General features: G+C 39.1%; 1 protein-coding gene across 7 annotated transcripts in view; it reads right to left on the bottom strand.

The window, feature by feature from the left end:
* Positions 1-22772: 22772 nt before the first annotated feature.
* The window catches only part of ABCB5 (ATP binding cassette subfamily B member 5), a 51939-nt gene continuing 47416 nt past the window's right edge, over positions 22773-27295 (bottom strand). For all 7 annotated transcript variants that reach the window (XM_083871215.1, XM_083871218.1, XM_083871216.1 and 4 more), the window contains 2 exons: positions 27015-27161; positions 22773-26495 (listed from right to left, as the gene is read on the bottom strand). In XM_083871215.1, coding sequence (XP_083727341.1) covers positions 26298-26495; positions 27015-27161 — 345 coding nt within the window. In that variant the 3' untranslated portion in view covers positions 22773-26297. The remainder of the gene's footprint in view (positions 26496-27014; positions 27162-27295) is intronic.

Here is a 27295-nt window from a genome sequence, read left to right as displayed (position 1 = left end):
TTTTTAGAACTGGGCTAGTCTGAATTCTTGTGTCCAGGTACCCTTAAATTTTGAAGAACCTTGAAGATTGGCATCCCTCACTATTGCCCAACCTCTTAGTCCAAGATCTGAGAAGACTCAAGCTTTTGGAAAGTTGTGGTTCAAGCTTCTCAACTTCATAGCTAGATGAGTATTACCTCTCCATCCTTTGAACTTAATTAGAATTTGACCATTCATTTCTTGCAAGTATACTTTGGGTCCACTTGGATTACTTTCCCTCCTGTTTAAAATCTGCCTCTTTTTCTCTCCTTAGTGTGACTCATTGCTCGCTTTGCTATGTTTCACCATAGAAATATGAACTCCGTAGTAGGTTTGATGTGATTAGTATCTTTTGACACAGAAATGTCATAAACAGACCAGGGTGAGATTTTTTTCTCTTTCTCTGGCTATCTTGTCCCCAAAGGTCCAGTATTATTTTTAATAAAGTGGGGGTTTTCGTATAAGAATAGACTTAAGGAGCAAAGGCAAAAAAGAAAAGAGGTTATTCAGTGTGTAAGAGGCCTTTTCTCTCCTTCCCACATTGTTACTACTAACAAAGTCTTCAGTGTCTGCAAATGCATCTGTTTGCACATGAAAAAACCATGACAAGCATTAGTTCAATAGTGCTCTTGCTAATTAGTATGAACACTTACACATGCAAATCAAAATAACTATCAGTTTGTGCATACAATTACTTGGTTTATGCATGCAAATGTCCAGCTGAGGCCAGATCTTAACCTGTTGTAAACTGGAATAACTCCACAGGCTTCAGTCAAACTGTGCTGGTTCATATTTGCTACAGAATTATTCCATGGGTTTTTTCAGGCAATTTTAATTCTTGTGGAATTATAGACACAGTTATAGCCTTGGTTTAAAAAGCTGACTTTTTGCACTCCTGGTAAAGACAGTGTCTGACTCGAATGATGGTCTAGATTATGCATTGTCTACAAGTTCTATACTCTGAAGTTCTCTTTCTCCCCATGAGCTCCTGTCCTATATGCCCTATAACCTTCAGTTTGATTCCAAGGCTGGAGTGAAGGTAACTGCAAAATGAAGATCTGGAAAAGGCTTATTTTTTCAAATATTTGTCCAGCTTAAACTCCACTCTAACAGTGAGCAGGCTATTTTGACGTAGATGTTGATTTCAACTAAGACTATTTCCATTGTGTCACTATGGGCATGTTGCATTTGGTTAGGGAATGTCGCGGTCCAAATGGCATTAAAGTGGTCTGAAAAATATGTTTTTGAGGTTTTCTGAGATTTTAGTCTTCTAGAGGTTTAAAGGAGTTTCAAAATCATTCACTAAAAGCTTTGCACTGGATGTATTACAGAGCTCATAAAATATAAAATGTCATTTTTCTTGACATGAGATAAGATTAGTCTGACCCCAAAGACTACAGAGATGCTCCACTGGCTCTGCTGAGTGGAGAAACAGGCCTTTTACAAGATATTTGGTTGTAAAATAACTAGAATATGATTTGAGGGTCAGCTGTAGCAGGAAATTTGGTTATGGGAAATACTGCTGGACAGTAGATACACAGGAATTCTTCTCCATCTTTAACCATTCACCATTCTGAGTGTGCACCCTGCATTGCTGGGCTGGTCACATTTGTAAGCACAGTCCTTCCCACCCAGGGCAGTGTATGTCATGGCTGTACCATGGACACCTTGGAAATTTCTTTCTGTAAAGTGACCCTGAAATAACCTGCTGAACCTGGCACTAAGATAGCCAGAAATGAGCTCCCAGTGTAATCATGACTGGGATACAAGACAAGGAGACATACAGGTAGTTCTGGACAAAAAAATATTACTTTCAGCCAAATTTGCTTGTTTGATCTTAGCTAATAGATTTGGCAGAAGTAAGGATGCACGGAGCAGCATGGAAAGCAGACAGTGAAACATGAGAGACATGAAGAATGAAGTCCAGGACACACAGCCAGAAATGTGTGGAAATGACTCCTATTTTCTCAAGCAAGGTGCAAAGAGACTTGTGGTTGTGATACTCAGAAACCCTGAAAAAATTTGGAATCTATGCATGTCACAGTGAGATTTTTCAGTAGCAACATGCAGACAAGACCTGAGGAATAATCAACTTGACCTTCTAAAAGATCTGATGGGGTGGCAATGTTAGCATCCAGAGGTGACTAAATATATCTTTCTGCTCCCTGGCAAATGAAACAGCTATTTTGTCCATGAGCTCTGCTTCTTAAAATTACTACTTGATTTACAGCTGTTAAGTCATTTTAAGGACCTGATTAATCATTTGCTCTTGGCAGGCAGAGTTACGGCTGCTAAAAATAAGAAACAATGTCTTGTGTCTTAATCAGCAAAATGGGGGTCGTGGCCAAACAGTGGAGATTCTTGCAAACTTTCTGGGCACACATATATGTATAATGTATGTTGGGGATAAACATACAAACACAACTGCCGCATGTTTGGTTAGCTGAGCCAGATATTAAAAGGAAGCTGAACTCCATTCCCAGTGCATTTTAGTGCCATGATTGGCCAGGGAAATTGTGTGAGAAGAGAATGTTCAGTTGTGTGCGTACCTAGCAAAGGTCTTTTCTGAGACTGACAGGTACACCAAAAGGTAGGTAGGTAGCAAAAGCTTCAAGTATCACTTTTTTTACCATAGAAATTGATACCATAAAATTGAACTGGATAAGAGCATAATGTAAATAGAACTATTTACTAATAGGTTATTTTTTGTTTTCATTAGTATGCTTGACAACAACTCACTAAACTAAGACTTTAAATTCTATACACCTGAGCAATGTTTGTAGAATTTCTTCTACTTTCCTATAATGAAATCCTTGCAAGAAAATAACTGTGTGCATACTATATTAACCTTTTGCACTTATAGGCACTCTGCCATTTTTATATTCTCTATATAGGTTATTCTGGTAGCCTTTAAGAATAGAATATTATGGGTAAATTCTAAAGGGACTGGATAAAGACAGTCAAATATTTCCTTATCTCTTATGTCATGATCCCTCAGCTGTGAAAACTGAATCCATCCCAATTTAAACAAGAAGACTAGAAACTGCTTCTTCTAAACCTTATTCTATTTAACCTAAGAATTATCTGCAAGACTTCAGTGATTAGTAAAGAATCACTAATGTAGGCATTTGGTTCCTTCTGAGTCCCCTAATTATCATTGTTTATGTACAAAAAAATAAAAAACAAGCAAAAAAATATATACTGATTTAATAACTCACTGGAGAGTGCTGTAGCTCATGAATTTTACAAAAATCTCAGTCACAATTTTGACAGTAGAATAGATAAGGGAAGAAAATAGCATATGAGTGATAGTTTCCAGACTGAGAATGAATGTTGCAGTGTGCATTTTGAGTTTTATAAAGTTCTGTATGTTTTTGTTTATAAGTTTCTGTAATGGTTCACCCCTACCACCCCCCTTTCCCAAATCCTTGTCATTTCCCCCTTACAATAGCCTACTCCCAGTTCATTGTAACCCTTCCCTGATAATACCCACTGCCACACCCTAAGGTTTGACTGCTCTGGCAAAAGCTGGTGACTCAGCCAGGCTTCAAGTTTCCCCACTCCCCTTTTTGCCCCCAAATAGCCCTGCCAATGCCCCTGTTCCTAAGTCACTCCCCTTCATTTCCAAAGGCAACGCCTCCTGTATTTAAGGGCATGTGAGCCCCAGAATCTTCACTTGCACCTGGGCTTTGGGCCTGAATGAAACATTCCTGATCCTCAAGTGTGAGTCTGCTCCTTCTTCCAAGCCTGGTACACATCTCTATCTGAGATCTGGACTCACAGATGAAACTCATTTATATCGTTATCTGAAGAGCAGCCTGGCCGGCGAACAGCTCAGAAGTAACCATAAATGAACACTCAGTATAAAATTTTTCAAAGCAGTTGTGTTGCAAACTCTGTAAAAGACATTGGGTTCTAATGTGCATTTTGAAAGAGCATCATCAGTGTGACAATGTGGACTTCATTAGCTCCAGATTCCAACTGTGGAAATAAATTTGTGTTGAAGACACAGTCTAACCTCTCTATAACAAATCACCACTGAGCTCAGATAAATATTTATGATTTCAGACTGTTCAGGGTAATAGGGTTTGGCTGTTTGCTACATTAGAAAAAATGGAGAAACTTGCAATTTGAATTAAAGATTTATATATAGTACTTTTATGGAAATTGTTTTCCACACATAAATATTTAGATGAAATCTTAAAAAGGAAGCCCAAATTAAATGGAATGGAAATAAAAAGGACATTTCTAGATCATGTACAACACGTATTGAGGATTTTTTTTTTTGGTAGATTTATATTAAGATTAATTTTCCTTTTTTTTCCCTACAGACTGATTAATAAAATTAGTTCACTCTTGCTGATAGGAGAGTTAAAGCAGGATGTTCTGGTGAAAGTTAGGATACCGATTTAGGAAAAAGATTACGTTTACATATATTATTTCCATAGGAAAAACAGCAATAGAAACATAGAAGTAGAAATAGAAGTGGATTCTATGTAGCTTTGTTCAAAATACGCATTCATTGTGATTTTGCTTACACCTCCCAAGAATATTTTGGGCTTATCTACACTGAGTATATGTATTTAAAATACACTGAGCTATACATAGTAATAGGTCCATATTCCAGTCACATGCAGGAAATATTTTTATGTACATATTTTTTGTTTTATATTTTTAGGGTTCCTTGACCATGGCTTTGACTGTCCTAAGTGAGATTGTCTTACTGCCAGTTTTCAGCTTCTTGCTACTGGATCATCAGACTTCCCTATTTCATAAGTATCTGAAGATCCTGGTGAACAACAAGGTGGGGATGATGAGTACTGTGTCCTGCCAGTAAAGAGGGCACCAGCACAGGGGATATGATTAGTGAAGCAGTGCAGTCAGCAGGTGGAGAGGCAATTATTCTCCTCTATTCATAAATAGGGAGCATGTGAGCAGCACTGTGTCAAACCCTGGGCTTCCCACTGAAAATAAAAAAAGACATTGACAAAACTGAAGTGAGCTGCACAGAAGGCTACAAAGGCAAAGAGGGCTCTGGACCACACTGTATGAGAAGTTACTAAGATGCTGAGAGAAATATGTGTTCAGTTTGGAGAAACCAAGTGCAATGATTGCTGTCTACAACTGGGTAATGGGAAGATCCAGAGGAGCTGGAGCCACATTCTTGTCAGGAGTGCATAGAAAAAGGATGATGGGCAAAAGATGCCAGCAACACAAAGGAAACACTGACTGAATAATAGGATCACAGTATTCACAGGGGAGTGGCCAAGGAGTAGCTCCGACTGTCCAGAGGGGCTTTGGGTTTGCCAGCTCTAGGGCTATTCAGGTGTGTGTTCAAGAGCCCTGAGTTACCTGACCTTGTTTCATAGTTCTCTCTGCTTTGAGCAAGGGTTGGATCAAATGAAATCACACAACAGTTTAGGACTGGGGCTGTGAGCCTCTCCGTTGAGCAGTACTTCTGTTTGCACTAGGGAATGCTAGAAAAATAAATTATTCAGCAGTGTAAACACAACAACTGGAAGTTGCAAACTCCAAGAATTCACTTTTAGGGGAAAATAAAATGAGGAAAAGCCTCATATGTTCCTGAGACAGAGCAAAGTGTACTCCTGGGAAAACGTATTCTCAAATATACTGTAAATCTCAGTCATTAATTCTTCATGATTTGTAAATGGGAAATGTGCCATATATGTGCTAGGACTCAATATAACATTAAAAACTATGTCAAGAACAACTAATTTGACTAGTAGAACCCATTCATTCTTTCCCTGAATGAAGCAGGACCAAATTTAGGACAGTTTGGGAGATCAGTCATATCCTTTTTAAGCTGGGGGATTGAAGTCCAGGGAAGTGATGGCAATAATGTTTAATAATCAATCTAAGAAACATCTCTAACTGGTATTTCCCTGTGTTATGGATAATCAAAGACTGTTAAAGGTACTTACCATGTCACTATGCTGAATTTATTTTTTCAATTAAATTATGGTAAATTATTTTTAATTATTTTCAATTAAATTATTTATGGTAAATTATTTTCAATTAAATTATGGTAATAAAAGTAATTTCTTTACACCTTCAGGAAGTATGATGCAAAACAGGGGACTAGGCCACTTTCAAACTGTGGCCAGTGTTCACAGGCCAGTAAATGACCCTTCGTACTTTAATTTTAGTATCTTCAGAAATAAGAAATCAAAAAATATTTTGAAATTACAGATAAACTGCTCTCAGTGTTGTCTTCAACTGCAGGAGGAATCAAACAGAAGAATCCTGAGGTAGCAGAGAACAAGGGTGAGGATACAGGTCTGAATTATTCCGTAATGCTGCCTCAGGACCACAAATAACGACAGGATCCAACCTTAATAACTGTGCTGTATCATTGACACTAATTTTAGAAAAAGGAAACAATCCACCTGACCACTACAGAAATAGTTGTTGGCATGTTTTTCTGAAGAAGTGATGTCAGTATGAAAGGGGAAGTGGTGTGCAGGAGCTCTCACCAGCTGACATGAATTCACAGAACCTTGTTGGCCAGAAGGAATCTCCAGAGATCATTCAGTACACCCCGTGCTCAGAGCTGGCTACCTGGGGCCTCATTGCTTGAGTCTTCTCCAGCTCCAAGGATGGAGAGTCCACAGCTACACTGCTTGACAAATATTTATCCTTTTTATCTTAGTTGTTTTAGGGTTCAGTGAGATCGCTAGACCTTTTAGACTATGTTGTTCATTACTTTTTGAGAGGTTTATTCTTCATCTTCTTATTATGGAGCATGATTTCCCTTTTGCTCAATTTGGCTTCAAACTGTTGATGTTTGAGCCACCTTTAGGATCCTCTGTGGTCACTAGTTCCTCTGGTAACATCCATTCAAACTAATTCAAGGAGGATAAGACATGAAAAAATTCAATCAGCCAGAAATGTATTGTGTTGGTCACTGTAGCTCAGAAAAGTGCACTAGTTTCTCCTTGTAGTTTCACATAAGTACTCTGGCATTCAGTTTTAGATTTATTCATCTCACCAAATTAGTCTAATTTCTAAAAACAATTTCATATGGAACTTGGTGATCTTTACATGTATTTTTCAACCTTAACAATTCTATGATTCTATGTAACATTATCAAAATTTCCCTTAGTCATTAGGAGTCCACATACAAGTCTACAGTATATTAAAAGAGGCAAGCATTTTTTTTAAGCCCTAGGAAAACAGTACTTGTTTTTCCTCAATGGGATTAATTCTGTGTGATTTTGAAAGGTTCATGCAAGTATCCATTGACTATAATGATTAATAATTACTTAGCACCTCTTCAAATTACCAAGAAAACAATAGATTCTTAAATCCACTCACAACTTTTAATTCAATTTGTGGAATTTTGTCAAATTCTTGATGAAATGCTTTGGTGGCTGCTGCAATTTGCAAGTACATTTTTGTCAGTGTTTATGGTTTACCAAAGCTAACATTAAGTCAAGTAGAGCCAGATTTTGCCCTTAAAATTTTGCAGTAATTTTCTTTGTGAATCCTTCTAGTTTTACCCATCTTTCCCCCTAACAGTTTTAATGCTAGACAGTATGCCTGAAAGACCCTGTCCACAGTACACTGACAGCAGTGGCAGAACCACACCTGTCAAATGGCTTACACAGCATTCCTGGGCAGGCCCAGATAAGTACATGTTTTAAAGTAATTTTCCAGAACATAGCTTTTAAACTGTGCTTTAGCAACTTCTGGAAATCCAGTCCCACTGCTTTTACTGTCCATTTTAACTTGGTTTAACTTGGATAAACAAGTGCCTTTAAAAAGAAGTGTCTCAAGTTATGCTCCTACAAATAGTATGTGACCTGACAATGTGCCGGGTCAAGACAGTGTCTCTCTCTTCCCTGTCATGCTGTCAGAACTTTTTGCCTGTCAGAGTTGGCAATTACTCAAACTTCATTAGATGGAGTGGTGGAGAGCCTGCCCATACCTGGTCTCCTTAGCCCTTTCCAATACTTCCATTGTACCTTTCATTTTGCTGTTGGAGGTAGATCAGTATTGAAAAAAAGGTCCAAATTGTTAATACTTCTGCACAAAAGAAAAGATGGAATGTTTTCTGTGTTCTCTTGATTTTGTTTACAGTTTGGCTCCTACATACTTATAGGACTCAGAGTTACAGCCTTAGCTACTGCTCTTGCCTCTACAGACCACTCTGAACTGTGGGAACCTTTGCCAACACTTCTAACAGCCTACAGGCAAAACTGTTGCCAGGACACTGCAGAGGAATGATATAAAGAGGTGTAATCTTATTTGGAGGTGAGTTGATTTTGGTAGCTCAGGACCAGCCAGCACTGGCAGCAGAGCACCAAGGGGTTTTCCTGATGATAGCCACAATGTGGATATTAGGTCTGTGCTCCCCTATCTGTGTGTGTCACTTTAAAGCACATGCTAGATTATGCTTGAATCATGGCTCATGTTGTATTTTAAAGGTCATCTGAGCCATTCAGAAATAAACAAACTCACAGTGGTGCATACAAGAAACCAGCATTTGTAAAATTGCTGAGTGACAAATGTATCTACGCATGATCCTACTTCCAGCTCCCTAAAATGTACCTAAAATATGGCACAGTAGGGACTTGACCTATGTCCAACCTGCATGCTATGTTTATGCAAGTAATAACAGCAATGAAAATCAACCTACCTGTGAGGTTTCAAGTGAATAATACGGCTCCTTTTTCTCCATCAACTCTGTGTGTGTTCCCATTTCAACCACTGTGCTATCTATAATGCCCACTGTTGCATCCACAGTCTGAGCTGCAGTGAGCCAATGAGCAATAATAAGAGTAGTTTGACCTCGTGTGGCCTGTAAACAAAACACCAAACTGTAATTCATGTCCCCTGTTGCTAGGTGGTTTGGAGTAATTCCTCTAATTTGTCATATTGATACTGCTGTTACATCCCATTGATCCCATCTGCTGAATATCTGTATAATCTATGATACTCTCTCAACTGACTTAACTGACAACCTGCTCCTTTCCCTGGCAGACTGAAGTCATCACCTGTTCTCTCTTCTGGCTTATTGTCTGCTCCTGCTTTTCTTGGAGTAGGTCTTTTTAAAATGCTGTTGCAAGGCCCAGCCAAGATGTACAAAGTTTGGAGCATTTCCATGGAGAATGGCTCACTGTTGAAAGACAGATCTGCTCCCAGTGTCTCTCTGATTCCAATGCAACACCAGTTATTTGCCACTGGTAAATGTTGCTGAGCATTATCTGGCTGAAAGCAATCTGTTTTCCTTAAATAGGTAGCTTAGGGCTTCCTTTGCCACACAAAAAATTCAGAGGTTATAATTTGGTAATTTATGGAGGAAATTTGTGCTTTCCTCCATAAGCACAAATGCCAAATATCCAGAAATAAACAAACATACGGGGTACTACCAGCAGACTGCCTATACAAACAAAGGAGAGAGACAAAGACTTTTTCCAAAATGCATCTTTCTCAGTTTTCTTCCAAATTAACTGCTGGGAATTAAAGACTCTGGAGTTAAACTGGCTGGGGTGTTGCAGCGAGGGCTCCTCCTCTTTTGGTGCCATGGTGCCAGCCCAGCCCTCAGCTAGATGAGCCAGGTGGAAATCATTGCTGTGGTGATGAGGTGAAAGAGATGTGAATATTGTCACAGAACAGTAAGCAACTTTTTGCCCTGAATGGGAAATAATCCTTGCTACAAACCTGTCAAGGAAAATGATAGCTGTCATTTTGTCTTCTCTCTGAATTTAAATTAAATTCATGATTGGAGAAAAGAGAAATGAGAGATATATCAATGACAAAGCATTTACTTTTCCTAGTTCAATGTGAGCTAGCAATGTCTCGCCTATGTCTAGAGCAGATGCAGTGTCATCTAGTAAGAGAATTTTGGGATTGCACGCTAAAGCTCAATCAATGGCCATTTCTGGTTTTTGACCCCTGATTTCTGCAGATTTCTTCTTTCAATCAAAATGCTAGCATGTTTTGAGAAGAAAGGTATAAGATCTATCACTTTTTTCTCTGTGAACAAATGATATCTAATAGGACATAACTGAGCATTAAGATAAATGGCAAGATCCCCTTTGATTCTGGAAAGTTCAGGCTGCAAAGGAATGGGATCTAAAAGTAATGTTTTCTCTCTAGATGACATTTTCTCCTAGAAACTGAGTTTCAGTGAAAATCCACCCTAGTTCAGGGTGTTTTCCCACTGACAAAACTCCTCATGTGTGAGCAGGTGTTCTGGAAACAGCAGCGACATTTATGAGCTTTACGTCCCTTGGGTGCAACACCTTGCTGAAACAGGGCACTGGCCTTTCAAAAACAGATTTTGAGAGCTGTATTTTCCACTTTCGACACAAGGTGGCTGCAGAAAATCGGTTTGTGGTTTAAATTCACACACACATCCACACACCCACCCTACCCCCTTGTGCTTTACTGGATTTGCAGGGAGGCAGATGTGACCCACCTGAGAGTGGCACATAACTCTTTTCCCCTCCGATGTCCCCCCAACATTTCTACTGCATTTACATTCACTCAATCACTCTGTATCTTTGTTCTTATCACCTGGCTGATCTTAATGTCTCTATTCCCAGTGTGCATGTTAACCCCTTCATTTTCATTTCATTGAGTTTAGAGAAAAGTTAAATTTTAGAGATAAACTGGTTTTTAGACAAGTGCACAAAACCTCACTACACACGTGACAAAACTCCCAGCTCTTATTCAGTATTGAGCTTTATGTCAATTCAATTCTGACAGGCAGAACTTTATGTCAGTCATTTCAAGGAAGAAAAAGATTTTAATATCACAACAGGAGATCCACTAGGTTAACATAAACACATTATCCTCTTGTTTTGATTATAACTTGCTCATACGTTGAATTTTCTCTGCCATGTTTTACACCTGTTTTATTAGTCAAACAAAAATGATGTCTGCTTGTCTGACCATGCCTATGAGTTCTCAGAAGCATCTTATGTAAAATGATTTTTAGGTCATGTCCCTCCAAGATGATCTACAGAAAACATCACACTCTCTATCAAAGTGCAAGATCCCATTTTATGGCCTTTCACCTCTGGATCAGGCTGATACATATGATAGGGCAATCTGATGTCAGATTAACAAGTCATTAAGTAATGTCTCCTTTAGGCGGGTGTTAAAATATGCCTGCAGGTAGTTAGACATCAAACTTCTGGTTGGACAGTTAAAGCCAGGTAAAATAATGCCCATGTGAATTGTAAAAATGATTAAGTTTAAACTAAAAATGCTTTATAGGCTGAAATGTTAGAGACTGGTAAATAGATTGCTTTCAGGTTTACTCATCTCCTGTGGAGAAAAAGTGATTATCACAAAAAGACACAAGAAGATAATTCTTAAATACTTATCAGCTTAAAAAAAGTACTTATTATTACAGCAAAAAGTATTTATTATTACAGCTTATTATTAAGTTTTACATTGGCTACATTTTAAACATCACTATTTCATCTATAATCTTGCATCAACTAGCAAATCAAGCTTCACTCATGTATGTGAATATGATATCTATTTCCAAAAATTGTTTGAAGCTTGTATAGTAGTCTACATTGTACTGACCATCCCTGTCTTTTTGTGTAATTTTCCCTCAGTTTATCTATTTCAAACATCCAGGAGAGGAGTTTACAAGCCCGAATGGAAGTTCCCAGTTTTGGCATGCACTTCCTTTATTCTTTCACTCAAAGGGGAAATACTATGAATGAGTCATCTCATACAATAGACACTTCCTACACCCCTCATATAAAAACACACATTTCTTCTCTACCAAAGGGTTACAAACATGAGGAGTCACACCATATATAGGCAGCACAGCATGAAGTTTGAGAGGGTTTTCCAAAGGCATCTGGAATTGCCCAGGGATGAGCAGAAGCTGTGTAACAAGTAGCAGCTACAGATAATTTCAAGAGAAATATTAGTTCAACTGCAACCAATTTCCTGCCCTTTGCCTTGGGACACTATTTTGCATGAATCTATTTTTAACTTGGGTTATTTCCTTACTGTGTTGTGGTAGCTGCAGGCCACTGCCTTCAGTTTATCAAATGTTAACTTGGAAATATGGACATATTCAGACTGTACATAAAGGGAGTAACCATACTGTTGCCTTTCATTTTAGAAGCAAAAATCATAGCAAAAGACATGCTGAAATAGCTGGTGTAAAATATTATGAAAACAAAGTCTTAGGCATGGATAAGAAAAAACATAGAGACCAGCTTCTCTGGCAGGTGTATCCTGTTGTGCCCTCTATGCCAAGAAAATCCAATTTAAATCAAAGTCCTCCATCCAAGCTGCTGGCTTTTCATGTGATGGACAAGATGGGACTCACAAAGATTGCTTCTTTGGCCCCCTGAGCCTTTGCTGCTGATGGTAGTTGAGGTTTTCTAAGAACTCTTGAGGCTGTCCTGTGACAATTTGAGGGCTGAAGGATCCCTTGAAACCAACTTCTTGAGAGCTTTTGCACCTCCAGATCTGCATTTTCTGACCCCTGTGTTTTACCTCCAGAAGCAAATAAAGCCACAACACCACTCTACAGCATTGTTTCATGGAGTGTGTTTATCCAAGCTGTGCTAGGAGGCCAGGAGATGCCACCAGCTGACACACCTGTGAGCTGAAAAGAACTGTCAGAGATGTAACGGTGAGGAACTGACAGGGGTAAGCATCTCAGTATAAAAAATGACAAGCACTGCCGAGTAAGAAAAATTGGTACATCTCTTTGCTTTCAATTCTACTGCAGGGAAATGAGCATGGGATGAAATCTCCAAGACAGAGGATAAAAAGTGTTTGAGGATGCTTTTAAAAATATACAACTATACCTAACCCATGAATTTAATCATTTAAGTATGGCAGATCCATACTAAGACAGAAAATGCTTTAATCTTGAAAAAGTTTTTTTGAATTAATTTTAGGACGATTGGCAACACAAATTTAGCAATAGATGGGATATGTTTTTAAAACTGAAAGATAGACGGAAGCTTTCCCGACCATCCTATACCATTCCTCCATTGAGTTCACCTGTCATCAGGATCATAAATATGCAAACTGAAACAGCTTATTATGTATTTGTATTCAGGTGGATTGAATATCCAGTGTAGTCAATTGGGCCATAGAGCTCAGGGACTGAATTTGAAAGGTCTTTCTATTTCCAAGAAGCAAAACCTACCCAGAATTAAAAGGCCTCAGGCCAAATACTCATCTCAAAAAAAAGACTACAAAGAACCTGGGGAAAGGGAAAAATATATTTATCACTGAGCGTATGTGTATTTTGGATGTCAGGGTTATAAAAATGAAGCTAGAATAATGTCAAATCAAGCAGACTGCGATGCTGCAAAAAATTAAACCAAGTACCAAGTAGTTCTCAAGACACAGAGAGAGAAAATGAAAGAAGCAGCAAGGCCATTGTATATAATTGCCTCCACCAGGACTGCATAATGTAGGCATTAGGTAACTACAAAGTTATTACCTTGTCTCAGCTTCCCAGGAAGCTGATGATGTCATGTATGTGGGAAAGACAGAATCACAAAGGGGTCAGACAGCATGGAAATGGAAATTATCACAGTCAGGGGGCTGGTGGGCTCAGCTTGGATAATCTCTGTTCCGGAAAGGAAATGACATCTGTGATTCTGCCCAGAGGTAGCCAGTTTGGGACATTCTGGCTACATCTGAGATACATCACATGCTTTACTTGGCACAAAACAGATATCATAACTTTTTTTGGGTGTGAAGAAACTGATTAGAAATGACTGAGTCATATTTTAGGCTTGTGCAAATAGTTTAGGATATTAGTTAGGCTAAATTCATTTTTCTGAATAAAAAGTATGTGTAAGACAAATCAAGGGAAAGTGTAATTTGTATTCAAATTGATGACCAGTTAATTTAATTTAATGAACTCTTCCCACATCAGCAAAAATTGAATTTTAAATCACCAGGTTAAATAAAGAGAACCTTTCAATACATAGCAGGACTTGTTTAAATTTTCTGTGTTAGACCAATGATGAATGTGACCCATAAATCCAGAAAAAATCCCTTTTTACTGGTGTAAAGACTGGTCACTGCAACCAGCATATCCCTCTCACAAGACATGACAAAATGAAATCTGTAACTCCTTCAAATTCAGATAGTGTATTATAGTATGTGAAGTTCCTGTTTAAGGCTAGTGATTCATACCACTACTCTTGGATATAAAACAGATGCTCAGACCAGAAATTATTATTTCGTTTATCTGGTATTAGAGAACCTCTAGGACTGCTAATTTATAAATTACACATACATAAATACAACATCATAAATGACACAACTCACACAAGGTGTGGAGAACACAACCTGATTTACAAAGAGCTATGGTTATAGATAGACTCTTCTGAAAAATGTTTCTATTTGAAGTGGTGCAGTCACCATCCTCAAGTGTTCAAAAAATATATGGAAATGGGACTTGAAGACATAGTTTAATGATGAACATGGTAGTGACACTAGATTGAGAGTTAGATCCAATGATTTTAAAAGATTTATCCAAACTTAATGATTCTATGATTCTATGAAAATTCTGTAAATTACATTATTTTTTGCATTTGAAATGATGAACCTACTTATAGACTTCTATGTATTTTCAATTAAATAAATACTACCACATAATTATGATATACTTTTATGACATAATGTACTAAATGCATAATTGCATATATGTATATATATATATATACACACAATATATATGTGTTATGAAATTAATATTTTCTCCTCTCTAGATATATGATATATACATGTGTTTCTTCAGAAAGACTACAGAGATTTGGGTCAGGATATGGTATTTTCTTCATTAATTAATTCATAATAATTCTTGATTTTAGAGTATAACTTGTTTGAAATAAGAGCTGTGATCTATTTTTTCATGTTGTACTTGCAGGCTTGCTTTTGACTAATGAGCATTGTTGTCTTTTTGCACTTTTCCTTTAAAATAGGAGCAAATTGTATTTATTTTCTGAACAGATTCCACCCAGACTTTTCCTGTCCTTTCCCCAAGATTAATACTCTAGACTCCTAGAGCAATCTGCCAACTTTCCAATTGATGTATTGAAAGGGTTTTCTTTTTAGTATCTTTTCTGTGCTTCTTGGTGAGTCATTTGAACCTAAACATATAATCAATAGTTGGCCAACACATAAATTCAGTGAGATATCTTCTCAATTTTACATAGAAGCTTTTTTGGATAAAAACTTTAAAACTTTATTTTTTTTTCTTTTATTTTCTTTTTTGTTTCCTTTTTTTTTTTTTTTCCTTTTTTTTTCCTTTTTTTTTTCTGGATTAGTAAATTTACAAGAAAATTCTGATGGAAATAACCATTCCTATGCTGACAAAAGTGAATAAAAAATTAATGACCAGACACCATAAAAAATAAGCTTGGGGGATTGCAGAAGCATGGACTCTGCAGTTCACATTGTGCAAAGGGAATAGGACATTTACAGTCTAGACTGAATTTTTCGGTGGCAAGTTATCCCAGAAGCTCTTTACAGGGCAGCTCTGCCAGCTTGGGGGCTGTGCCCTGGAGTTGCAGTGTGCTGTTGCAACAGTGTGGGGCATGCACTCACAGCACTGTGAACGTGGCTGAAAATATTGCCTCAGAATAAACAAGCAGAGATCAGAACACAGCCTGTGTGCCAACAGATGTCAGTGTTGCATATCTTATGTAGCTTTACAGTTCTGGCAAAGGTTAGCTCCGCGGGGAAAGATCTGTGTATGAGCCCTGTTTTGTTTCATGGGCTCTTGTCTGTGCTTTTTGTTTTGTTTCTAAGCCTGTCCATATGGCAAAGAGCAAGTAAGCTGGGGCATCTGCTGGCTAGTTCTTCATCAGTTAGATAGTTACATAAAAGTTTTATCTGTCAACAGTAAAAGCAGACTTTTTTCAATGATCTGATTAAATTTGCAGGCCAGACAATTAGCAATACATCTGCAATCCAGTTGCTAATCAGACTTCTGAGATAGAACAGAGGTGAAATGGAGGAGCTGCAGAGCTGCACAGAGCAGCCCACAGCTGCTCCGATGGCTGTGTTGGTGCTGATACTCTCTGCCCATGTGCTGAGTTGTTGTGGGCACACGTAACTGAGAGCAGGACTTGGCATGTATTTTTGGCAACCCCTGGGTCTGACTCACGCTCTAAGAGAAATAGCAGAGCACTCCTCTGCTAAAGCAGTGGGAAAAGGTGCATCTTCCACACAGGACACACCAGCGAGAGACTCCACTATGCAGGAAGGGGAATTTTTCAGGGGTTTTTGTTCTCTCACCAAGGATTTGTTTTCCCTTACTTGCTGCATCATTCATCCTGAGCAATTCCTTTTCCACTGCAGCCCCCCCTCATGCTCCTGTATCTGTGGTTACGTAGCAGGGGAATCACAGAAAATGTTACTATAATTAATGTGCCACGCAGGATCATGCCCTGGCTGTGCTCTCATTCTTGTCTAGTGACTCAGCCCTTCTTTTATTCCCCCTTATGGCAATCGACACACATCAGTGCCTTTACCCCAGATGGAAATGTTTTGATTGAGGACAGCTAGCATACCCCTCGCTTGGCAATGTCAGGTAGAACACAAGCGGTTTTGATACTACCACCACAGCAGAAAATCCAAAGAGATTTTTTGGCCTCCTGAATTTCCTGTGTCTCATCAGACTGTCCGGTGCACATCTGTAACAGTTCACAGGCAGGCCTGTCAGCACACGGTTCATTAAAAATCCAGGGCTGGCAACTTCTTTTGGCCAAAATCCTTCCCTCCAGCAGTAATACAAACATTGCTCTGTGCACTGCGTACCTTCCTGGGAACTTGGAGGGAATGAAAGCAGCTCTTATCTGACAGTTCACTTCTCTGTGGGGGGTCAGTGTGTGCTGATGTGCAATAGCTTCTGCTCTCTTCAAGAGTGGGGGAAGCTGAAAATCCCCAAAGACAAGACTCTGACCTGAGAAATTTGCCTTGTAAATTACACAAAAATGCCCAATGGGTGAGAGGTTCTGTTCTCTTGAATTTTTTGTTTGTTTTCCTTTGCTTTCCTCCCTCCCTCATACTGTATGTCATGCAACTCACAATATATATACTTAAAAATAAAAAGAGGAAAAAAATAGATGAGAATTTAACTCAGGGCTATTTTTTCCAATTCTCCTTTTCTCTGTCCAAGTTAAAAAACCTTTCTGACAAATTATTAGAATTTAATTCTTGGAGAATGTGAGCTACTAAACTTACATTAGAAACCAGAATTCCTTAAGCAGCTTAAGCTGTCTAGAAACCTTTCTCATCTCAATAACAAAAGCTGAAGGTGCAGACTGAGTATCATCACCTTGCTCTGTTAATATTGCTCTTCTTCAGGAATCTCAGATATATCCTGTATTGATGACCCAGAGAATTTCTCATGAAAATGTAGCTCATGACCTGTTTCAGATAAAAACATTGATTTATGGCAACTTAAAAATATTTGACTATCTGTTGATAGCATTAAAAGGCCCTGAAAGTTTTTGGGCCTGTGTTAAGGAAGGAGAAAAGGTGCACTTTATCAATATGAGGAAGTTGGGTGTCGGTTTCTTTCAATAGTAAAAGTGTTAAAATCAGATAATCAAATGAAATCAGGATGAAAACATAGATGACTCCTTCTCCAGATCAGAGGGCAAGGCTTGCTCAAGAAGGCCCATACAGGGCACTGCCAAAAGCCCTGGACTCCAGTGGTTTCCCATGGGAGAAAGGCAAGGAAGGAGTGTCCCACCTTGGACAGCACTGCAAGGGTTCCCTGGGACAGTGCAGGTGGTGGCTGTGCTGGGCAGGTTCAGAGTGGCACAGACATCCTCATCATGACAAAACCAGGTTTTGTGTGGTGAGCACTGGAAGAGGCACACTGAGGGTTATTATGCTGTTTCTTGTGCTTGAAAGTATTCTCATCTTGAAGCTGGATGGTGCCAGTCATTTCATAAACAACTTGGGGAAATTCCTCCCCCTCTCCTGACACACTTGCTATTTATTCTGAAGCAAGATAGGACAAGAGAATATGAAGAGCTGAAAGAAGGAAGGCCACGTGAAAGAAGGATGGTTAATGTCCTTGTAGAACATAATTTATGCCTCAAGCCTTATGAAATATTTCCAGAAAACACCCACATCTGACTATCATTCAATTCAACCTTGAATGGTTGCCAAGTTTTTCAAAGGTTAAAATAGTCCAGAGTCCTGAGAAAGATTTGGAGACACTCCTGTTTGTGTGTATTTACCAATCCATGTGCTTCAAGTGTTTAAGGTTTGGGTTTTTTTCCTGTTTTATTTTTTGTTAGCTTGATCTCATTTGGGACAGGATTTTCCTTGCCTCATCAGAACAAGGCTGGCATATTTTAGAGGCAATTGTTCAAATAATAAATATGGTAATAATTATAGAAAAGTCCCATCTGACTCTGACTTGCCATCAAACTAGGTTTACATGCAGTAACTGCATCTCAGTATTGGAAGTTCCCAGATATTTCCAGTTCTAACAGTTGATCAGGACATCTTTATCTCCCTGCACAGTAGATAAAACACAGCAAGACATTTTTTGTGTGCCTCTGTTTCCAGAGAAACATTATTTCAAGTAATGTCTCACTAAATGGGGCCTTGCTACTCTCAGTGAAGGATGGAGCTACCAGGATACCTTAGTTTCTTTCTGTGTGGCAGGTTTTGCCACTGAAGCATCGACTAAAACCTGGGGCAATCTGAGAAGAAATAGTGGAGATGAAGGAAATTCCATTAGATTTTGGGGAAAACAAATGGAACTACTGGTATTAAAAAAAATACATATAATGTAATGGAATAGGTTATTTTTAGCAATGCTCTGGTATTTACAAATCACTTATAACTCAAAGAACACAACATTTTATATGGAACATTTAAAAAAAAATCAAAGTCTGTTCTTGTGTTTTTGTGGTTTCTTATTAAAAACCTGAGATTCCAACAAAATATGACTAGTGGTAGCACAAGTCAATTATAAATACCTGTGGATGTTTATGTGAACATGCCATTCCTGGTGGCATTATGATTGAGTGTACTTAACATGAAAGAGGATAAAAGGCAGTCTTATGTGAACTGTGCTCCCCATAAAGATGAAAACAAGATATAGACATTGCAGCAAAAACTGAACGTTAATGAAATGCATTTTAAATATCACTACACAAGGTATTTCTTCACTGGTGCTTGGCAGTACTGTGTGATGATGACTAGGGTGGGATAAGCTGTGCTGCCATTGGCTTGACATAGTTTTTAAAGGACATTCAGGGTGCTGGCCATGGTGGGTAGCACTTCTAGGCTCCTTCTGTGCTGAACATTTTCTGATATTGAGTGCGGTCCTGAGCAGCAGCGGGGGCATTTCTGTACCCCTTTTGTTCAAAAGTGATGTGACTGTAGAATGGATGGGAGAAGAATGAAATATGAAGCCTTTGTAGGAGAACTATGCTTTCTGGAAGAAAGGAAGCCTCTGGCAAAGCAGAGAGATGAGGAAAGGTTTAATTTTGCTGAAAGTGTTTTCAGAGAAGCTGTTTTGAGTTCTACAGTTTTTCATAATACTGTCTCTCATGAAAGCCGGGGGCAGCTGGACAGACCCTCTGCTGCTTTCAAAGCCTGAGATGTCTGGGCTTTTCAAGTGCAAGGAGTTTAATTGCTTTCTCAGGAGGAATTGCTAAAAGGCCTAGACATAAAACTAACAGTGGTTTATCTACTGAAAAATTGAATAAATATGTGTGAGTCACTGGCATCATGCGGGCAAGTGCAGTATGTGAATCAAGGGAGAACTTAAGAGTCTGACTAAGCTGAAAAGAGAAATTGCATCATCAAAGATTGATGAGAGAGAGATTTTCAGGAGAAAAAGCTAGTTTTGACTCTGCAAAATTGAACTAAAATGCTGACAGCAAATGAAATTTTCCCATGATTAATTTGAATTATTTCTTGGATTACTTTCAAACTTCTTATTATAAAGAAATCTACAATGTATACAAGTATACAGTAGTATATATTTTATAAATATAAAACTATGTAACCATTTAAATATGCTCTTTTATATATATATTGAAAAGTGTATGCTTTCCTCTTTTCTATAAATGGGGGAGATTAGACATAGCATATTCATAACTGGGTTTATTTGTTAAAAACAATTATGAAGTGATAGATCCAAAGATTAAATGATGGTGGTGGATGCAGACAAATTTATCAGAACCAAAATTCAATATCACAGTGTGCATCTAAATTTATGAGTGTAAAACAATTGCAGTGAGGCCCTAAGGTATACCCTAAAAAAAAAAAAAAAAAAAAGAGAGAGAGAGAGAGAGAGAGAGAAATGGAGAGAGAGGAGAAAGAAAACATCAAAACATGACACTGGAAGAATCCCAAAAGAATTGGCATCAATTCATGGAAAAAGTTGTCCCAGGTGTCAAAGTAGGTGTGAAATAAGAAATTGAAGAAAATAGCTTAAGTCTGTATTGGGAATCCTATTTATTCCAACTAAAACTACATTACAGAATACTGAAATGTAAACCACATTATAGATATCTCTTCATATATCTCTTGAATAATAAAAGTCACCCATTATAATTTTGTTTCTGTATTCAGTGTTGCTGAAAAAACATTTCATTTGTAGTAAACACATATAGTGGGTTTATAACCAAAACTATTAGTGCTGTATAAAGCAATATTTTTTTGGCTGAGTTTGCTTTGAAGAAACACACACACTGCATTGTCAGGGATATGTTCATATGAGTAACAGATGTGAAAATGAGAACTCAACATTTTTAGTGCAATTTCATAAAAGACATTATATGTAGATGTCAGAGACATTAACTATTTTGATTCCTGAAAATGTTAACTCCTTGTTTAAAATTTTCCACATGCCAGCCAAGAGGGAAAAAATGCAGATTCTTCTAATTCAGTCATGGTTAAAACGTGGTTTGGGTTCTTCTGCAACCTGTATCTTTCCTTTCCATTTTGCATATTCAGGATAAATATTTCCCGTCTCCTGAATGTTTTTCTTTCACTCCAAAGCTTCTTGCACTGCTAATATCTAGACGAAGAGAACTGGCCCTTGTTTACTGCATAGACCCTTCCTCTTCCTCGAAGCACTCGGCTGCAAGACTGGCCTCCCTAGTGCCTGTCTGGAGATGCCTGGAGATCTCAGGTAAGGATCTCCAAAAATTATTTGTGGGACTGATCAACTAACCTAGAGATGTCCTTAAGAAAGATAAAACATTCAGAGTTGAACTCCTTTCACCTGAGGTGAATGCATACTCTGATGAAAAACTCTTAATTTCAGTTTAAGGTAAGAAATAGGCACTTCCCTGATGTAGTTCACTGTCTCTTCAGGCAGACATTTGGAAACAGAAGAGTCATGTCCTAGAGCACTAAAGGCAATCTGACTGACTGATTGCTTCAGACCCAGATGTCTGCAGTTAAGTAGTAAGTGCCCCACAGCTGTGCCTCTTCCCCCTTGTTAGCCTCTTGGTAGAATAACTTGTGCATTCTCCATGAACGCTCCTGGTAGTGGATCAAATACTGAGGATATCCTTTTCTCATTGGGGTGAACTTGAACAACTATTTCCACAAAAATAGCCAAATTCATATAGTTGTTCTTTCAAACTTCAAACACCATAACAAAAGGGACTATTCCAGGGGTGATTGACTGCAAGGTGGTTTTGCTTTGGGCAACACAGGAGAGAGAGGGCAGTAAAAACACATTCTGTTCATGAGGATTAGAAAGAAATGAGAATGTTACTCCTATGGAAAGAGCAGTGCAATGAAAAGTATATTAGTCAATTTAAACAAGTCCACAAAATCTATTTGTTGAGCTAACATGACTTTAAAACATTTTTCTGTGAAAGCATTCAGTAAAGACTGGCATCTTCAGGAGAATTACAGGAAGGCTTAGCAAGTTTGCTTTGGAGCTTGTGATACTGATGTCACTGAGCAGGCTGGGGATAACTCCAGCGGATGTGTGAGCTTCCCTAAGGGCAAAACAAATTATTATTTCCAAATGGAAAGATCTGCTTCAGAAAACAGTTTCTGGACTTAACTGCTGATGAACCAGGTGGGCAATAAAATGATAAAATGAGATGATTGCTAGGGTTTCAGGTAGATAGGAGCTGCCTGAAAACTGGACCACAAAGCACAGCACAGAGGCAGATGAAAGCAATAAATGATTAATTAACTGAATGCAGTGACCAGTTTTCTGCTGAGAAATTTTTGTTAATTTTAGAAAGTAATCTTTTAGCTTTGCTGTTGGTTTTGTCACTTCTCCTCTCATCTCTGTCTGCATTTTGCACTAGATCACATGGTGAGGCGGCATCTGTTGTGTGTGCCAGGCAAGGTGCTTGAGGAGGAAAAGCAGTGCGGACAACTGGAAGAGAACAGTCAGGGAGAGCCATAAACCTGGACAATGTCAGGGCAGTGGGCAGTCTGCGGTGAAGCTTATATATAGGGCAGCTGGAAGGTGACAAATGATAACAAGGCAACTGGAGACTTCTACCTTTCCATCTAAACCTACCAGTCATTTACAAGTACCTAAGGATCAGGACTAAACAAAATAAGCCCTTCAAGTGCATGTTGTAAGAAGAAACCACACATATACTGTCTGAGACCTTGCTGCCTAGCTGTTTCTCTTCTTTACTACGTTGATGATCTTAGAAACACTTAAATGGCTTAGACATGAACAAGGTGTGTTTTACAGAAGTCTGCTTTGTCTACATACAGCAGCAGGAATACACAGAAAGAGGCGAAGTACAGGCTTTCATCCATTGTTTTGTCCAGTTTATTTGTAGTTTGGATATAGTTCTAGTGAGTGCCAGACCACATTCCTCTAATATTATCCAAATCCATTAAGAAACAGAAAAGTTTGGAAATACCTTGGGAAAGCTGCCACTGTATTTCCTGCTTCAGCAAGACACAACCACATCTCCAGATAAACTGTATGGATTTTTCTGCTCTCCATGGAATCACAGGTTTGTTTGGGTTAGAAGGGACATGGAAGATCATCTCGTCCTAGTCTCCCCACCATGGGCAGGAACACCTTACACAGGTAAACACTTTTGTCCACAGCCCCATGCACCTTGGCCTTGAACACTTCCAGGGGTGGAGCATCCACTCTTCTCAGAGCAGCCCATGTCAGTGCTTACCACCTCTATAGTAAAGGATTTCTTCCTAATGTCTGCACTTAATCTACTCTGTCAGTTGAAAGCCACCAGCCCTTGGCCTGTCACTGCATGTCCTTGTAAAAAGTCCCTCTCCAGCTTTCTTGTCAGTCTCCCTTAGGTAAGCTGTTTGTTTCTCCTTGGAAAAGACAAGTTTCCTGGGCAGAGTGCCCATGGTTCCAGGCAGCAGGTGAGCCCTAAATGGGGGCCAAACTAGAGCATTGCTGTAACAAAAACACACTCCACTGAAAAGAACCGCTTCTTCCCAGAACAAACTCCATTTGCCCCACCCCCAGCAATGATGAGGTGGTATAGAATAACCTTCAGGTCCTGGCCAGGCCCCCTTCCTTGCTACGGCAAAAACTAACCCTGTCCTGGCAAAAAACAGGACATGTTTATATTTTTTTCTGAAATGTTTGTTCTCTGCTGCTTTATATCCCAGGCGTCAGAGTTAAAAGTCTCCCCTAACCCTGCACAAGTGCTGGTGTTCTCCAAACATGCCCACAATATGGTGAGTCACAGCTGGTGTCCCTGGGGACCTCTAAAATGACTGCCACAAGGACAGGGGTGAAAGAAACATATTGGCCTACCCTTGTAAGGGAACACCAAAGGCCTCATTCACAACTAGAAGAGGAGCACTTGGCTCAGACACTTGCTTAATGCCAGTACTGGTCTAAGCCTCCCACAGAATTACTAAGATATGACTAACCCAGAAAAGTGAGTGAAGACTTCAGAGAAGGCATGCAGAAGCCGTTTTGAAGGAAATTTTGAATGTTTACTTGATGAAGCCATCAAATCCTCTATCATGGTTGAGTCTTTTGATTTCTATATCATATAGGGCTTGGTGCTGAAATAAGTGCTTTTGACATATATTTCTCTCTTAATTTATGTCTGGTTTTCATCCAAGCATATCCAGTTTGCAAGCTCTATGGGCATAGCCTGACAGGAAGGTGACTTGGATGGTCTGAAATAAACTATCAGAGCATAGGGTTTATTAGTAGTGCCTACAAGCTGAACATATGTACCTCTTTATATATCACAGAGTCAGTAAAGTCATCCAGCCCCCTCTGTGTGCTGGTAGGCAGGCACAGCAGTGTGAGGGCCCAGGTGTCTGCACTGGTCCTGCACCAGCGATGGGGTTCCCTCGTGTGGCACCAAGGCTGTTCTCGGCTCATCATGACCCCAAAACAGAAAAGAGAACTAAGAAAAGCAGTTTACACCTCCTTGGCACCTGGACCATCAAAGCTGCATCCACAGGTCCCTGAGGATCAGGCTGGCTGTTACAGACAGAGGTTGAGTCCTGGTAAGTTCCTCAGAGTGGGGAGCTGTTTCCAACCTCCATTACTGGAATGCTCCAAATAAATGGAGACTGGTAACGGGAAAGGGAATTGGGCAAAAATAACCCACTGCTAAGGAAAGTAGTAGATACACTGCATGCTGAAGTTACTTCCCTTTTTTATTTTCAAAACTGGCAATCAAAATCTAGTGCTTGTAATTTTAACTCCAGTGCAGAAACAAAATAGAGAATTAAATGGAGCCCACATTAGATAATTGGGAATACAGTAAGGGCAGCACTTCCATAGTACGTGCCTATCACAAGAAAATTAAGAGAACACACAAGAAGGGTGCCTGAATGAGTAAAAATTCCTCATGAAACAGTCTCTGAGAAAAACTGTGAGGGAGAGCAACAGTATTTATTTTGGCAAACCTGAGATCAGATTTTGTTTTGTGTGTTTTATTCCCCTTGCCGATTCTGATGCCGGAAAATAATTGAAATGAGCAAAGGAGATGGTAATTACTGTAAGTTTGTCTGCTACAATCTGGAAGTTATAAAGTACTGCAGGTTGCTCCAGGCTATAAATCCTAACCCAAAGCCACGTGGAAAACCTTGGAAAATTAAAATGCTGCAATTGGGTTTAACCAGCCAAAAAGTCCCAGCTGCTGAGTCACTCTGACTACACAGTACATATTCTTCAACAGTTAAAGGATGTCTTGCAGCACCCTGAGGAATAACAAATTATTAAAGCACATGTATAAACAAACTTTGCCAACACTCCAAAAAATCTTTGAAATTATTCATAGAATAATAGAATCATTTAGAATGGCAAAGACCCATCAAATTATCAATTCCAAATGTTAACCTAACACCATCAGGTCCACTACTAAACCATGACCCTAAGTACCACGCCTATTAAAAAGAAAAGAACTTATATTGAAAACAACTTGTCCTCTTCTTTTTATTTTAAATAAAAGCTGTTTACATGGCTGATAGGAGTCCACTCCAGTAGATGTCATCCTAGCTCCCACAAAACTTTTGAACTTATTCTGATGGATACAAAGAATGACTAAACTCTGCTAGGTCAGCATTTGAAAAATACTAAACAAAACAATGGTATCTTTCATGCAGTTTATCTTGATATGGAAAGGTTGTAACTATTATAATTATTGTCTGAAATAGAGTATTGAATATCCAAGGAATGTGTGAAGCACAGTAATATGAGAAATACGGCATAAAGTAGGGAAAAAAATCAAACCCATTGCATCAACATCCTCCTTTCTAACTTTAATGCAATCTTTTGTTTTGGAATCTCAGTTTTCAGTAAGCATTGATAATCATCCCTAATTAAAGAAAATTTTATGACTTCATCTGGTGGCTGATGAAGAAACCCAAAGAGCGACCACTAGCACCAGCTTGTTGTTTATCCATGACGCTTAACTGCTGTCATACTCTGTTATCACCTTGGTCTATGGCAGCTGCTGTGGGCCAGGGTTTGGGGGGGACAGGGGGAGCAGGATGCACACCTGAGCTGTGTGTGAGGCGACACCAGGTCTGACATCCTCCAGAGCATGTGACACACCAAACTGCTCAACACATTCAGTTCCTAGGACTCCTCTGTGCATCCTCTGTGACCCAGCACCAGGCACGCACTGCTCATTTCCAATGGATGTGTGGGCGGGCCAAGGGCTACACTGGATGCAGCAACCAGGTTGCAACACAGTTCCTGCTGGGTCAGCACAGACACAGCCAACAGTAATCCTTGGTAGAACTTTTCATGTCTTCCCATAAAAAAACCCAAAATTTAAAAAAAAAACCCAAAAAAACCAACAACTCAGCAAGCAGTACTAATTAGAGACTTGTGCATTTACAAGGGCATAGTAGTGTCCTTCCTTTGCCAGCAGCTGGCTGTGGGTGCCCTGCTCCACTACCCTGCCGTTCTGGATCACCACAATGATGTCAGCTGTCTGCACGGTGGACAGGCGATGAGCAATGACGATGCAGGTCCGACCCTGCCGGGCGTTATCCAGAGCTTTCTGGACAATCTGCACACAGATAACGTGACAATACTGTTAGCACCTGAAAAGGCTTCCCTTGTCCTAGGAACTGCATTTAATTTCTCACTCTATTATCACCTGAATCTGCGTCCCACAGATATACCAGTCAGTGCACACAGAAAAACTTTTATTCTACAGGATTTCTCACTGAGGTCAGTGAGCCTGATCAAACAAATTTGAGACATGGAGAAGTGGGTTCTTGGGCATGTAGCTTGAGTCATAACAAAAATTCAGTATTTGCCATTAAATACATCTGATAGGAAGACAAATGAGATCAGCGTGGAGGTTTATACTTAAAGTTTCAGGTTTTTCTACCTTTTATTCAGTAAATATAAACAGTTTTCTAGTATAGTTCAAGTCAAACCTTTCAGGTGGAAAAGCTACTCTGATACACCTGATTTGTTTCACAATTGAGCATTTGTAGCACATTTGCTTTGATTTTATTCTACAGAAAGCAACTAGCCATGTACATAGCCATAAGTATATCATATAATAATCATTATTCACCTTTTCACTTTCTGTGTCAAGAGCAGAGGTAGCTTCATCCAGAAGCAGAACAGCAGGATTACGAACCAGAGCACGGGCAATTGCTATTCTTTGTTTTTGACCTCCAGAAAGTTGTGTTCCTTTCTCACCCACCCGGGTATTATACTTCTGGATGTGAAAAAATAAAAAAGATCACCAGTGAATAGTCTTAGAGAAGGAAGATTAGAAAAGTGAAATTTATTCACAGCTATACAAGTTAAGCATATTCATCTTGAAAGAAAGAACAGTACAAGTGGTTTTAA

Source organism: Zosterops lateralis, assembly GCF_965231275.1.
Source record: "Zosterops lateralis genome assembly, chromosome: 1".
Lineage (NCBI taxonomy): Eukaryota > Metazoa > Chordata > Aves > Passeriformes > Zosteropidae > Zosterops > Zosterops lateralis.
This window is presented reverse-complemented; position numbering and strand designations above follow the sequence as displayed.